Source organism: Callithrix jacchus, chromosome 2 (assembly GCF_049354715.1).
Source record: "Callithrix jacchus isolate 240 chromosome 2, calJac240_pri, whole genome shotgun sequence".
In the NCBI taxonomy this organism is placed as follows: Eukaryota; Metazoa; Chordata; class Mammalia; order Primates; family Cebidae; genus Callithrix; species Callithrix jacchus.
This window is the reverse complement of record NC_133503.1, coordinates 153,925,441-153,940,653: the sequence shown is the minus strand read 5'-3', so window position 1 is coordinate 153,940,653 and position 15,213 is coordinate 153,925,441. Positions and strand designations below refer to the sequence as shown.

The window sequence follows — 15,213 nt, the reverse complement described above, 5'->3', positions numbered from 1 at the left end:
ATGAATCCAAAGACATACTTTTTAGCACAATTTTAGCACATAAATCAAGTTCATTTCTAATGTAAGTTTGAAAGAGAAAAAAAAAAACTTCTTTATTTCTTACCAAACTTTGGTGTAGTAAAAGTGAATTCTGGACCATCCTTCCCACCTTCATCTGTGTATGCTGCCATTCGAACCATGTACAATGTGTCACTAGTCAAAGAGGACAATGTATATTCTGTGTGGGAAGAATCCACATTCACAGCTGGAAGAAATAAAGAACTGTGCTTCATTCAACTACTCAATGCTTTTACTTATCTGGCCTATATTTGGCAAGTGAAAGTATTAACAAAGCAAAGTATTTTTGTCAGAAAACAACTTTTTTAATGTTCTGACACAATTTTATGCTCTAAAGCACAACACAGTAGTTTTTTAATACACCCATGAAAGCAACCATAAGGCACATTCTCAGGTGTCTCCTGAGACCAATATAAGATGTATAACGTAACAAAAATAGACTTAAATTAGCACCTAAAAGCTTAAGGAAAAAATGTCTGCTCTAAATAACTAATATAGTTTTATTACCGGTTTCATTTCCAATGATGGTTCTATAAAATATAGTGTAATTTCTGATAAATCCATTCTGAACATCAACAGGAAGTTGGTCCCACTCTAAAACCGCTTCATTTTTCCCTACTTTTTTTGTCCGAACAGTAGGTCCTTTGGAAGGTGCTGTAAGAGAATAAACACATTTGCTAACTGAAAATCATTTGGAATTTAGTAAAATTTCCTTATCATAAAATTATTTGAACATGAGATATATCCTTATTTAAAAGTGATTAAATGTTTTTGTTAATAAAAACCCCTAAACTTTTTTTTTTCCAAAGAAAGTGAGCTTGGACTTACGGGCTTGTTTAAGGTATGCCTTTATGGATTCAGGACTTCCTGGTCCATCAGCATATACTGGAGTAACTGTTATCAAATAGCATTTGCTCTCTGCTAAGTTCCCTAAAACAAAATACCAGATTAAGCATGTTTTTCTATAAAGAAAAAGTTAATACCATTATTTATTTTTACATTATAATTTCATGACCACTTAATTTTCTTTTAAAACTGCAGTTTTCAGCCAGGTACAGTGGCTCATGCCTATATACCAGCACTTTAGGAGGCCGAGGCCGGTGGATCACGAGGTCAAAAGATCAAGACCATCCCGGTCAACATGGTGAAACCACGTCTCTACTAAAAATACAAAAATTAGCTGGGCATGGTGGTGCACACCTGTAGCACCAGCTACTCAGGAGGCTGAGAAGGAGAATTGCTTGAACCCAGGAGGCAGAGGTTGCAGTGAGCCGAGATTCCGTCACTACACTCCAGCCTGGGTAACAAGAGTGAAACTCCATCTCAAAAAAAAAAAAACCCCTGCAGTTTCTAAGTAAGCATTGCCTTTTGTGTACTGGATTCAAGTTTAACTGGATACAACTGTCTGTAAAAGTATTGCCAATGCAGTGAATAAAAATTATATTGTTAAGAATAATGATGGTATTTACATTTAGAATTTATAAAACAATGATCTCAAATTACTCTCAGTCTTAGAGTCTGACTATTTTTGTATGTCTTTTTTTTTTTTTCTTGAGATGTAGTCTCGCACTTTGCCTAGGCTGGAGTGCAATGGCACAATCTCGGCTCACTGCAACCTCTGCCTCCCAGGTTCAAGTGATTCTCCTGCCTCAGCCTCCTGAGTAGCTGAGATTACAGGCACTCACCATCACGCCCAGCTAATTTTTGTATTTTTAGTAGAGATGGGGTTTCACCATTTTGGCCAGGCTGGTCTTGAACTCCTGACCTTGTGATCTGCCCGCCTTGGCCTCCCAGAGTGCTGGGATTACTGGCATGAAACACTGCGCCAGGCCCTTGTATGTCTTACCTAAAGAGAGAACCGCCTAAGGAGCAAGATGAATAAACCAGTAAGACCTAGGGGAAAGCACTAATGGCCCTAGTTTGTTGGGTGAGTTGGAAAAAAGGTATCTGAAAAACTTCTTTGTCCGGGGCTGTGGCTCCTATCTATAATCCCAGCACTTTGGGAGGCTGAGGTGGGTGGATCACTTAACAAAAACAAAAACAAACTTCCTTTATCTTTTTGCACATGCACAGTTAAATTCCTTTTTTGTACAGTATATTATCTGTATATCTCAGAAAATGTTTTATTGAAATTTACCTTCAACAAGAATGTACATTCCTTAACTATTACTCATGAAATTACACGTTCCTTTACCTTCTTAAACAAAGTGATTTTATCTTTTGATGATTCTATATTACCAAGAAGTGAACAGGTTTTATATTCTATTCTAACAGTGATGCTTTCAGGGTTACTGAGCTATATAGGACTACCTACCCCAACCTTAATGTCTTCACAACTTATGCTAGCTTTTTTTTTTTTTTTTTTTTTGAGATGGAGTTTCACTCTTATTGCCCAGGCTGGAGTACAATGGCGCTATCTTGGCTCACTGCAACCTCTGCCTCCTGGGTTCAAGCAATTCTCCTGCCTCAGCCTCCCAAGTAGCTGGGATTATAGGCATGCACCACCATGCCCAGCTAATTTTGTATTTTTAGTAGAGATGGAGTTTCTCCATGTTGGTCAGGTTGGTCTCAAACTCCTGACTTCAGGTGATCCACCCACCTCAGCCTCCCAAAGTGCTGAGATTACAGGTGTGAGCCACCGTGCCCAGCCACTTTTTAAAAAAGTTTCTATTGGCTCTGAGCAGTGGCTCATGCCTGTCATACCAGCACTTTGGGAGGTTGAAGTGAGAGGATTGCTTGAGGCCAGGTGTTGGAGACTAGCCTCCGCAATACTGAGTGTCGCAGCATGTGCCTGTAGTCCCAGATACTCCAGAGGATGAGGCAGACGATCACTTCAGCCTGGGAGTTGAAGGCTGCAGTGAGCCATGATCATGCCACCATACTCTAGCTTGGGCAATGGACTGAGACCCTGTATCTATTTATTTTTTAAGTTTCTATGGTTATTTCCAGCCTGTTTCTTCCCTAAGCTCCAAATGTTTTAATTTGCTATCGTCAATAAACCAGACAACCAAGCTCATTAAAACTGTACACTAATAATAATAGGTTAATGAAGTCCAAACAGCTTGTGTTACAATTAAAGCTCAAAAACTTTATGGCAGGAATCTCTCTGCTTACGGCTTTTCTCTAATTAACTATATTATTCACAGCTGAATTCTAATTATTAATTATCCTTCTTTATCAACAAAAGAACATAAATTGAGTTTGTTTTCTCTTTAAAGTTGTTATATCACTTTAAAAGCATTTAAGCAGCACTGTAACACACAGACTGGAGTACTATGATTCATTACTTCTGTCCTTCATTAGTACTTCCAATTGAAAGACATAAGGAAATCTGAGTTCTAGTTCTGCTTCCTCTGTCTGACGGCTCTAAGACATTCAACAAGTCATCCAGATGCTCTAGGAACCATTTTCTCATCTGAAAGATAAGGGTGTTAGGTACAGAGAACATACAACTAATCTGCAGCAAACGGTCGACTCTTGTATTTCCCTATACTCTATAGTTTTAAGAGTTTTCCCTTGATGATAAAACTGTACTGGGGTACAAACAGAAGACAGTACTAACCCCAGTCTGTTCATAAAGAGACTCTGTAATTCAGAGAGGTTAAGTATGAATTGCTGAAAGTCACACATTTAATAACTAGTGGGGCTATGATAAATTGGAAGTCTTTTCAACAGACCACAACACCTATAAGCAAAAGAAAAAGCTGCCTAAAGAGTTAGAAAAAGGATATCAACTTAAATGTTTCTAGCCAGGTATACCTCTTAAATAGGTGCGATGCACGGTGCCATCTTCTTGTTGCCAGTCTGTGATACAGGGTGATTTATCTGATAACACACACCACTCAAGTACATATTTCTTTACAGATTCCCTTGGAGTAGTCCATTCTACCCAAAGCATGTTATCTTTGGGGAATGCTTTAAGATCCATTACAGGGCGAGTAGCTTTAAAACAAAGTTTGAAAGTTGACATAATAAATACAAATTTGAAATTTCTGTATTTTATAGTCATTTTTAAAATGTGATTTATCAATTTTTGTAGCATATATTTCCTTGCATAAAAGCACTTTATTGTAACTTACAGGTAAAGTAGTCAATTAATTTTTAAATGTAAATGTTGCTTTCCCCGACAGGTGTGGTGGCTCCTGCCTGTAATCCCAGCATTTTGGGAGGCTGAGGTGGACGGATCACTTGAGGTCAGGGGTTTGAAATCAGCCTGGCCAACATGATGAAACCCCATCTCTACTAAAAATGCAAAATTAGGTGGGTGTTATGGTGCATGCCTGTAATTCCAGCTACTTGGGAGGCTGAGGCACAAGAATCGCTGGAAGCCAGGAGGCAGAGGCGGCAGTGAGCTGAGATCATGCCACTGCACTCCAGCCTAGGCAACAGCGTGGCACTCTGTCTCAAAAAAAAAAAATTGCTTTCCCTAAATTCTTCAAATGTTTGGAATTTTATGTTTGTAATTACAATTTTTCTCTTTGAAAAGTACAAATAAAGCTACAGATAAACATATTTCAGTAGTGTATATGAGGTTCCCAAAGACTTGAAATAATATTTTAAACACCAGATAAGTAATCAGAATATATTTAAATAAATTAAGTAGCTTACTGCAAAGTTTAAGTGAGCATGTCGTGATAGAAATGTTTCTTGTATCCTGAAGAAATTTGTCTATTGATTGATTCCTAAAAATATGTCACTGGCTATGTTCAGTGGCTTATGCCTATAATCCCAGCACTTTGGGAGGTCAGGGAGCGATCGCGTGAGCTCAGGAGTTCCGGACCAGCCTGAGCAATCTAGCGAAACCCAGTCTCTAAAAAAACAGAAAAAGAATCATTATTTATAAAATTAAAACAATTTAAAAATAAAAATGTGATTATCCCTGATACTGAGGAGATAGTCTTAGATGACTTGTGTTTTTTATGGGAGCCCTGTCCATCCCTAACCACCTTTTTTCCATCCAAGAGTCAGTCTCCATCTCACAGACACAAACCTTGAAAGTCACAGGCAGGAATAGTTAAAACAGCTGCATCTGATTTGCCAACAAGATTTCTTGCTGTTAGGGTTGCTACATAGCGATCATTTGTAAGATTTACTGTCAGCTTTGTGTCATTAACTATGTAATCTTGTAAACGTGATTTCCATCTTGTGAGAGTCACTTCATAATCCAAGATTTTTCCATTGGCTTCAAAAGGAGGCAATGTCTGTAATAAAATAGTTTACTTTTAAAAATAGTTTCATAAATCTTAAATATAAGTTAATCAGTTTTTTCCTCATATTCACAAATCATGCCATTATGTCTGTAAAGGACTCATAATCTCACTTTAAATTTGGTTCTAAAATAAAACTACTACATACTAAATGAAGAGCAAAAGCATGACCTTGACTAAAAGAGGGTAAGTAGCATCATTCTGATAGCTTTTGGTTCTGTATGCAATTCTGCATTGTGGCTATGTAGGCCTAAATTATTGAATTTATGCTTGAGTATTTTTCTTTCTACCTTTTTTTTTTTGAGACGGAGTTTCGCTCTCGCTACCCAGGCTGGAGTGCAATGGTGCAATCTCGGCTCATCGCTACCTCCGCCTCCTGGGTTCAGGCAATTCTCCTGCCTCAGCCTCCCAAGTAGCTGGAATTACAGGCGCGCACCACCACGCCCAGCTAATTTTTTTTGTATTTTTAGTAGAGACGGGGTTTCACCATGTTGACCAGGATGGTCTCGATCTCTTGACCTCGTGATCCACCCGCCTCGGCCTCCCAAAGTGCTGGGATTATAGGCTTTAGCCACTGCGCCCGGCCTTCTACCTTCTTTTTTAGTATGATCTACTCATGCACTTATCAGCATACATTTTGATTATTGTGAACTTTTATTATTTTCTGAGGTACTCTGGAAAATTCCAAATTACAAAACAACATTCCTCTTCTTATAGAACTTACACTTTCACAGAACTGTACTTAAATACCTATGAGGTATTATTTATAGTTTATGAACTTGACTTCTATATATTAATACATACAAAGCTTGAACTTTTTAACTTTTTTATTAAAAACAGTAATCAAATGCTTTGCTATTAAGAGGAATAAAAACTTATCTGTTTAAAAAACTTCCACTCATAATACCATCCAAAATGGTTAGCTGTAATCCCAGCACTTTGGGAGGACAAGGCAGGTGGATCACAAGGTCAAGATATCAAGACCATTCTGGCTAAAATGGTGAAACACTATCTCTACTAAAGGTACAAAAATTAGCTGGGCATGGTGGCATGCATGTGTAGTACCAGCTACTCAGGAGGCTAATACAGAAGAATCGCTTGAACCCAGGAGGCGGAGGTTGCAGTGAGCTGAGATTGCACCACTCCACTCCAGCCTGGTGACACAGCGAGACTCTGTCTCAAAAACAAAAAAATGTATTTATAAGAAATAAAAGACTGTAAATGTGATTTTTACCTTCCACAAGAGTTGTACAGTTCTATAGCCATGAGTATGGGATGGATCTATTTTATACCAGAAACTTGGTGCTTTAGATGGTCCTAAAGAAAAGAAAAACTTCTTAAAATAAAAAGTTTTTAACAGTAAAATAACATTCTGCAAATTACTCTTTTACTTTGTTCTTGCTATTCTTGCCCTCCAATTGCATGGTGTCTCTACCTCTTTATACCAGCATTTTCCCATCCCAGCATGATACACCTGGCTCTTCCTTTTGTCACAGTGATGGAATTCCAATTATAATGGAATTCTTTTCTAACCTCAAAATTGTAAAGGTACAAATGTATCCTGGGCAACATCTAGAGAGGCATCACTCTTTCTTGTAACTTCATGTTCTTTATTCGGTGTGCGTGCTGCACTGTATTCTTGCGTATTTATCTACTTGAATCTCCTGCACCAGCAGCCTTTTCCCAGACTTCCTGGTCTGCCTGTCCTCACTTCTGTTTTGTCATCTGTAATTGCCTCTTCATGATCAACACATCACTGCTTAGGTTTTATTTGGCTCCTCTCTTATTCTATTGATACTACTTATTGCTGAAAATCAAACTGGAAAATCTATTTAAACACATTCAATATTCATAGGAATATAAAACAAGATAAATGTAGTAAAATAAGTTTACTACTTTATGTAGGGATGATTGAGAGTGATGGGATGTAATAAAAACAAATTCATAGTATTGTTGTGATAATCATTAACCATTTGAAAAAGCACTCCATAAAACAGTGTTTTGTTTTGTTTTTTTTTTCCAGAGACAAGTGTTTCACTGTTGCACAGGCTGGAGTACAGTGGATGACTGTAGCGCACTATAACCCTGGGCTCCTTGGCTCAGGTGATCCTCCCACCTCAGCATCCCAAGTAGCTGGAGTTTGGCCACCATACCCAGCCAAAACACAAATTGTTAAATATCAGTAATTAAATTAGGTTTTTAAAATGCCTGTGGCATCAATTCTTCCAAACTTTTATAACAGCTATTAAGTGTAGTATAATTTTTTAATTGGACTTTCAGCAATAAGTAATATCAACTGATATTATTGATACTTTTTATTGGAAAAAGTTTATCTTAAAAAAACGAATGGCATTGACTGGTTTCTCAAAACTTTTATAATATAATAACAAGATATGGTCATCAGTAGAATAAGAAAGGAGTTGAATAAAATCTAAGCAGTGAGGCTGGGTGTGGTGGCTCATGCTTGCAATCTCAGCACTTTATGAGGCCGAGGCATGTGGATCACACTTCAGCTCGGTAGTTCAAGACCAGCCTGGGCAACATGGCAATACCTTGTCTCCACAAAAAATACAAAAATTTGCTGGGCGTGTGCCTGTAGTCCCAGCTACGTTGGGGGCTGAGGCAGGAAAATCACTTGAGCCTTGGAGGTTGAGGCTGCAGTGAGCTGTGTTCATGCGACTGCACTCCAGCCTGGGTGACAGAGTGAGATCCTGTTTCAAAAAATAAAAAATCTAAATACTGATATGTCATGAAGAGGCAATTAGACAACAAAACAGATAAGAGAGGACAGGCAGACCAGGAAGGCTGGCTGGGAAAAAGGCTGCTGGTATAGAAGTTCAAACAGATAAATACACATGAGTACAATGTAGCACCCAAACAGAATAAAGAACATAAAATTATTTTTTAAAAATGTATGAGCCGGAAATATTTCCTAACATAAAGAGGACCCAGAGACCTCACTCACTCATTGATTTTACTAAGATTATGTACCCTTGTTCCATAAAAATGCACACAGGCACTAACCACAATATTTTACCTACATTTTAAAGTACTTCATGAACTCCTCCCCATGTACCTCAGTTTAAGAATTCCTGGTCAAGACAAAGGAATCTGGCTGAGGACTCCCAAGCCAGCAATAGCAAAATTGCTTTTCTGCCTTTGACATTCTCAAGTCACATCATCTAAACCACTAGATGAGCTGTAAGTAAAGGGATATAGGTGGTAGGGGATTATTTAGCCACAGCTACTGTCATTGATAACTAAGGGGTGAATCTCTGATATGAAGGTGTTCAAAATGAAAAATCTATGCCACAGGATTATTTCTTGATGGCTACACAAGAACTTAGTAACATCAGCTGCTTTGCAGTGAGAATCTTTCTTTAGACTGTACACTCTTTTTGTACCTTTTATATTCTATATATATATACATATATTATATTATCTATAGGAGAAAAAAGGAAAATAAAAACTAACCAACCAAAATTCCAGGGTCAATCACTTCCCAAGGGCTTATCAAGTGCTATTAGAAAAAAAATGAATAAAGGCTATAATACAAATATCTTTTTTGATAGTGAGGATGGATCTAAGGTATAGTTTGCTGGACAGTGTGACTTTAATGATTCAGGATATGATTCTCTAGTTAGGAGTATCTCTGGACAAGTCACCTTGAATAAAATCTTCTATAGACTTATCAACACTTAAGTCAACGGTTTTCTGATAGTATCTAAGACACCAATCCATAATAATTTAATTAGGTATCAAATAGACTTATACTATCAATAATCCATATTAAATTTTACATCCTAATGTCCATAAAAATGAAAATGTAAAATACTGCAGTTTGAATAAAATGATCACAAAATAAGAAGCAATCAGGCTATATTATTAAAACCAGAACCAATTCACAGCTGGAATTCCAACAGCTTTACTTCTTCATGTATGTATTTACTTACTATCTTCATAGGTGATCCCACTTGCTTCTTCACTCCAGTCACTCCAGTATCCCTTACCATCTTCCTTCATACAGCGAATCCTAAACACATATTCTGTGAAAGGTTTAAGGTCCTGGACAGTGAATGAAGATCGGGTGGATGCTGTATCTTCAGGAGGAATCTGAAACAAAGGAAATCAACCAACAGAAAACCTTGAATCGTAAGGTCTTCTAAATTTTGTTAAAATTTAGAAATTTTTTTTTGAGGTGGAGTCTTGCTCTGTTGCCCAGGCTGAAGTAGAGTGATGTGATCTAGGTGCACTGCAGCCTCTGCCTCCTGGGTTCAAGCAATTCTCCTGCCTCAGCCTCCTGAGTAGCTGGGATTACTCACAGGCACCCACCAACACTCCCAGCTCATTTTTGTATTTTTAATATAGACGAGGTTTCACCATGTTGGCTATGCTGGTCTCAAACTCCTGACCTCAAGAAATCTACCTGCCTTGGCCTCCCAAAGTGCTGGTGTGAGCCACTGCACCCAACCTATAAACTATTTTATTGATACGGGACTGATACATTAAACTCAACCTCAGGAGAGAAATAAATGTAAGTTTTTCCAAATCAGTAAAGTTATTAGGTTTGAGAAGTATGGAAATATCTGTTACCCTTCCTTTTTTCCCTTTATTTCTTCCACAGGGCTTTTAATATAACTCAGGATTTCAGTAGAAAACAGATGGCACACTCCACTTAGAATTAATTCAAGGAAGCCTTCATAAAGTGACTACATGCAGAGTATATGAAATCCTTAAGACAGCGCAGTTAATACTCTGAGGCTGTTTCTACTTCCAGGCCCAAAGGGATGAGGAGAGGTACCAGGACCTGAAAGAAGAGGGTCAGCTAGGGAGGGCTGTCTTGACAGGCAGTGGCCTTAAGTTGAAAGATAGCTGGCTGGGTGTGGTACTTAACACCTGCAATCCCAGCATTTTGGGAGGCTGAGGTGGGTGGATCACCTGTGGTCAGGAGAGTTCAAGACCAGCCTGGACAATGGTGAAACCCCATCTTTACTAAAAATACAAACATTAGCTGGGCGTGGTGGTGGGTACCTATAATCCCAGCTACTCGGGGTTCTGAGGCAGAAGAATCGCCTGAACTGGGGAGGCGGAGGTTGCAGTGAGCCAAGATCATGCCATTGCACTCCAGCCTGGGCAACGAGAGCAAAACTGCATCTCAGAAAAGCAACAACAAAAAAAGCCAGTTCCAGGGAGGAAGCAGAGAAAAATCAACATGCCAATTTCACTTTTCTTCTGTCTTCTCTCCTGCCCAGCATTAACCAAAGTCACTAGGAAGCTAGAAAGAATGGGAACCCACAGATGAAATCCATACAGGTCAGCATGACACAACAAAGAGAAGGGTAGGGAAGAGAAAAGAATAGATGTGGATGGGCAAAAGGAAGGTATCCAGCACAATCAAGAAAACCAAGAGTTTTTGTGGCTTTTAAACTTGGCTTTCAGAAAAAAAAAAGAGATTAAACATAGATAAATATGTTTATGTTCTATTACTCTGACAATTTAATATTAGATACAAAATAAATGTCAGTTTTTTGTAGCACTGAATTAAGATTCTATACTTAATATCACATTCTGAAGAACTTCAGGTATGTACATTCTCTGTACAACATGAAGCGTTAATCCAATTTTGTTTTATTGCTTTTTCTGATTGTATTCTGAGCACTTTAAGTGGTATAAAAAGAGAAGTAGTAAGGTCATGAGCCCAATTCCCTTACAAGCTCACTGTGACCACAGCAGCAAAAGCAAAGACATACTGTTAGTGATAAATGAAATCAAAACAGAGAAGAGTATGCATAGCTGAATGCTATGGTGATAGCCTTTTAAAAAGCTTCAAGTGTTTTTTCTTTGGCTGACAAGCATCATCTTTGGGTACACTGTCCTTTTCAGTCTTAGAAGTTCCCTACTAATCCCTTCCTTTACCTCACTGGTTGGCAAACTTTCCATAAAGAGGTAGATAAAATATTTACTAATATTTTAAGCTTGCAGGCCAGATAATCTCTTTGAAATTACTCACTCTTCCAATGTAGAATAAAAATAGAGACAATATGTAAAGAAATTAGTATGGCTGTGTTCAAAAAAAGCTTTATTTACAAAAACAAGTCACAGGCTGATTTTGGCAGAGTGCAGCATACCAACCCCTACACTAGCTACCTTATCTTTATAATCTCTTTATTTTTGCTCCTCTACTAAATTTGCTTATTACCTATATTCTTTGTATCCCCCATGAAAAATGCCATTTCTGGGTTTGGAGTGGTAGCTCACATCTGTAATCCCAGCACTTTGGGAGGCCAAAGTAGGAGAATCACTTAAGGCCAGGAGTTTGAGACCATCTTGGGCAACATGGGAGACTCTATCTCCACAAATAACAATAACAACAATAATAATAATAGCAGCCAGGTGTGGTGGTGCACACCTGTAATGAGACTAAGGCAGGAAGATCACTTAAGCTCGAGTCCAAAGTTGGAGTGGGCCAGCAGCCTGAGCAAAGGGAGACCCTACCCTGTCTCTTAAAAAAAAAAAAGCCATTTCCTATCAACCTATATCATTTTCATGTTGTACGTAAAGGCTACTGTATACAGCAAAGCTGTATTTTCTATCTTCCTGATTGCCCTTGTTTGAAATAAAGACCCAGAAGAGGTGTCAAGCAAAATATTTCACTTAACCAGAAACTTAAGATATTTAGAAAATGACTGAAACTTCTTAAGGTTAGAAGGTTGAAAGAAGAACTATTTGAATAAACAGTAACTTTCAATTTACCTGGCTCCAAGTTGAGGCATCTTTGGTCCTATATTGAATGTTATATTTTAGTGTTATTACACTCTTAATACCTGGGTTGGTCCATGTCAGTTTTAAGATACTAGACAGTTCCTCTGAATTGATCACTGATAAATTATGTGGTGGATTGGGCTTCACTGAAAAATAAAATAAATCGTAAGGCTTATTATGTTTTACAATTTCATATACAAACTCAAATATACTCTTTATATTTTCCTTTATTTTACAATATTCATTTATCCTTACCAAATGAACTAATTTCTCTGAAAATTATGCTATGCTATATATCTCATAATGGAAATAAAAAGATTTCTAAAGAACCTTTAGTTTTCCTTGTCAGTTTACTATGTTTGTCAATCTCTTCAGGTTCATATATCAAAAGACAAACTTTATAATATCAAATTTTTTGAAATGAGAATAAAAATGGAATATACATATTGTAATCACAATGGTCTAAGATGTTTGAGAACTGGACAAATACCAGAAGATAACATTCAAAGTGAAAACAGCTGTTGTGGTTGGATTATGGATATTTTTCTTTTTCCAAATTCCATTTGATATTATTGATAAAATGACTTCATAAAAATCACTAAGATAAATAAATGCTTGTTTCTACATTAATTAAAATCTAAAAACTGCTTTAATTTATAAACTACTATAGAGTCAAATAAACTCTCAAATTCAGGTTTATAACTACCTTTATATACAGGATCAAAATTGATATGATCCGATGTAACATTCCCAAGCGCATTCTCTGCTTCTACCCAGACTTCAATGTTGACAAAATACACAGTAGAATAATCAACAGTGCATGAGGTAGGGTTGTCACGTTTTGCTATGCAATCAGGAAACTTGTGTGTTGCCCTAAATACAAAAAATTGAAGAATCATTCATTAAAAACACAACTGAAAAAAATAGTGAAAAAAATTACTTGCAAAGAATTTGATAAGATCTAGACTGTTGTAACAAATTTTGCAATAAATTGTTGATCACTAACAAAATTTCTTAAAAATTAACCTTTCTTTAAAATTGACTTTGATCTAAAGACATAAATTATTTTCAAATTTGTAGTCTAAAAATATTGTGCTTTAAAATTTTGTGCTCCATGCCCACTGACTCCTCTCCAAAAATTATCTATTTCCTTGTGATCCCAGTGCTGTCTTTTCTTTTTCCTAAAACAGAACCCTTAGTGTACCAGAAATTTCTTTAAGCACAATATGCTTTCTCTAAGCACAGTATGCTAGAAGATGAGAGGAGGTTAAGGATAAGAATTTCTATCACCCCTTAGCCTTTAGTCTTAGGGCTAAAATTCCTCTTTCTAGTCAAACTTAAACAACCACTATCTGATTTCTAACACCATGGAAAGGTTCAAACAATATTACTATATTTATTTATATTTATATAAATTATGTCTCAATTAAAAATATGTATATATAACACTATTTTTAAAAATAGAAGGATAAACCAAACCCCAAATCGAACCAAAACACGAACGGCCTCTAAGGGGAAGAAGGAAATATAAGGCAGAGGATTCAGGAAAATAGACTTCACTGAATATGCCTTAATACTATTAATAGATTTGACTTTTGGGATTATTTTATATAATTATTAAGAAAAATTCCTAAAAATCAAAAGCGAAATGAAACACATAAACTTGTGTACTGAGTATGTGGTATAACCACACAGAAAGGAACTATTTCAAGTAACATTAAAACATAGTAATATTCCATACTCTAGCTCGGCCTTAAAAAAAATAGTAATTTGATGACCACACATCCTTCATAGAGAAAAACAATCTTAAAATCATGGCTGGGCAAGGTGGCTCACGCTTGTAACCCCAGCACTTTGGGAGGCCGAGGCGGGCAAATCACGAGGTCAAGAGATCAAGACCATCCTCGCCAACATGGTGAAACCTGTCTCTACTAAAATATGCAAAAATTAGCTGGGCATGGTGGTGCAAGCCTGTAGTCCCAGCTACTCAGGAGGATGAGGCAGGAGAATTGCTTGAACCCAGGAGGTGGAGGTCGCAGTGAGCCAAGATCACGCCACTGTACTCCAGCCTAGTGCCTGGCAATAGAGCAAGACTCTGTCTCAAAAAAAAAAAAATCATTTTTAGTAATCATTTTGTTGGTGCTAATACTGGTGTTATTATTCTGCAGCTATTGTATTTACCACAGGATAAAGCAAATGAATAATTATGTTGGCGTTGTTGTGAACTAGGTTTTTCCAGTTCATAAGAAAGGAGATGTAGATGTTAGGTGAATGTAATTATGTAAAAATCTACAGTCTTAATTTTAAACTGAAAATATCAGTATGAATTTGAATCTTTTTAAAAGATTATATCTCAAACCACAAAACATCCTAGCTCTTTTGACTGAAAAAACCTAAAAACTATGACAACCCAGTAGTGATAAATTCCACCCAGACTGTAGTCTCTAAATATTGTTTCCCACTAAATGAAACCAGAGAGTTTTGGGAAATGGTTGATTCCAAGTCTGGGTGAAGAAATACGTAAGATGAGCCTGTAAAAACACATTATAACAGAGAGCTACCAAGGGCTAAAGAAGTTGTGTCAAGGCGATGAATGAGCTGGGCGTGGTGTCTCACGCCTGTAATCCCAGTATTTTGGGAGGCAGGTGGATCACCTGAGGTCAGGAGTTCAAGACCAGCATGGCCAACATGGTGAAACCCCATCTCTACTAAAAATACAAAGATTAGCTGTGCATGGTGGTGGGCACCTATAATCCCAACTACTCAGGAGGCGGAGGCAGAAGAATCACTTGAACTCGGGAGGCAGAGGTGGCAGTGAGCTGAGATCATGCCACTTCACTCCAGCCTGGGCAAAAAGTGAAACTCTGTTTCAAAAAAAAAAAAAAGAAGGCCGGGAACAGTGGCTCATGCCTGTAATCCCAGCACTTTGGGAGGCCGAGATGGGTGGATCGCCTGAGGTCAGGAGTTCACCAGCCTGGCCAACGTGGTGAAACCATCTCTAAAAAAGAAAAAAAAAAAAGAGGCTGACAAATGCAGTTTCTCTTAAAAAAAAAGGACGAATGAGGCAATCTGAATAAAGTGCCACTGATCAAAGATGGAACAATTTAAGCATCAATAATAACCACTATAATGAGTTAAAATATCAAATATGTTTAAATATAAATTTATAATGAAAAGAAAAGCCCTC

The 15,213-nt window shown here is 37.4% G+C and overlaps 1 protein-coding gene across 19 annotated transcripts in view; it reads right to left on the bottom strand.

Moving 5' to 3' along the window:
• IL6ST (interleukin 6 cytokine family signal transducer) overlaps nucleotides 1-15,213 on the bottom strand; it is a 61,801-nt gene that overhangs the window by 17,052 nt on the left and 29,536 nt on the right. For all 19 annotated transcript variants that reach the window (XM_078352835.1, XM_078352814.1, XM_078352841.1 and 16 more), the window contains 9 exon segments: nucleotides 12,733-12,899; nucleotides 12,018-12,172; nucleotides 9,218-9,377; nucleotides 6,499-6,581; nucleotides 5,048-5,258; nucleotides 3,817-3,999; nucleotides 886-987; nucleotides 565-711; nucleotides 104-244 (listed from right to left, as the gene is read on the bottom strand). In XM_078352835.1, the coding sequence (XP_078208961.1) occupies nucleotides 104-244; nucleotides 565-711; nucleotides 886-987; nucleotides 3,817-3,999; nucleotides 5,048-5,258; nucleotides 6,499-6,581; nucleotides 9,218-9,377; nucleotides 12,018-12,172; nucleotides 12,733-12,899 (1,349 nt within the window).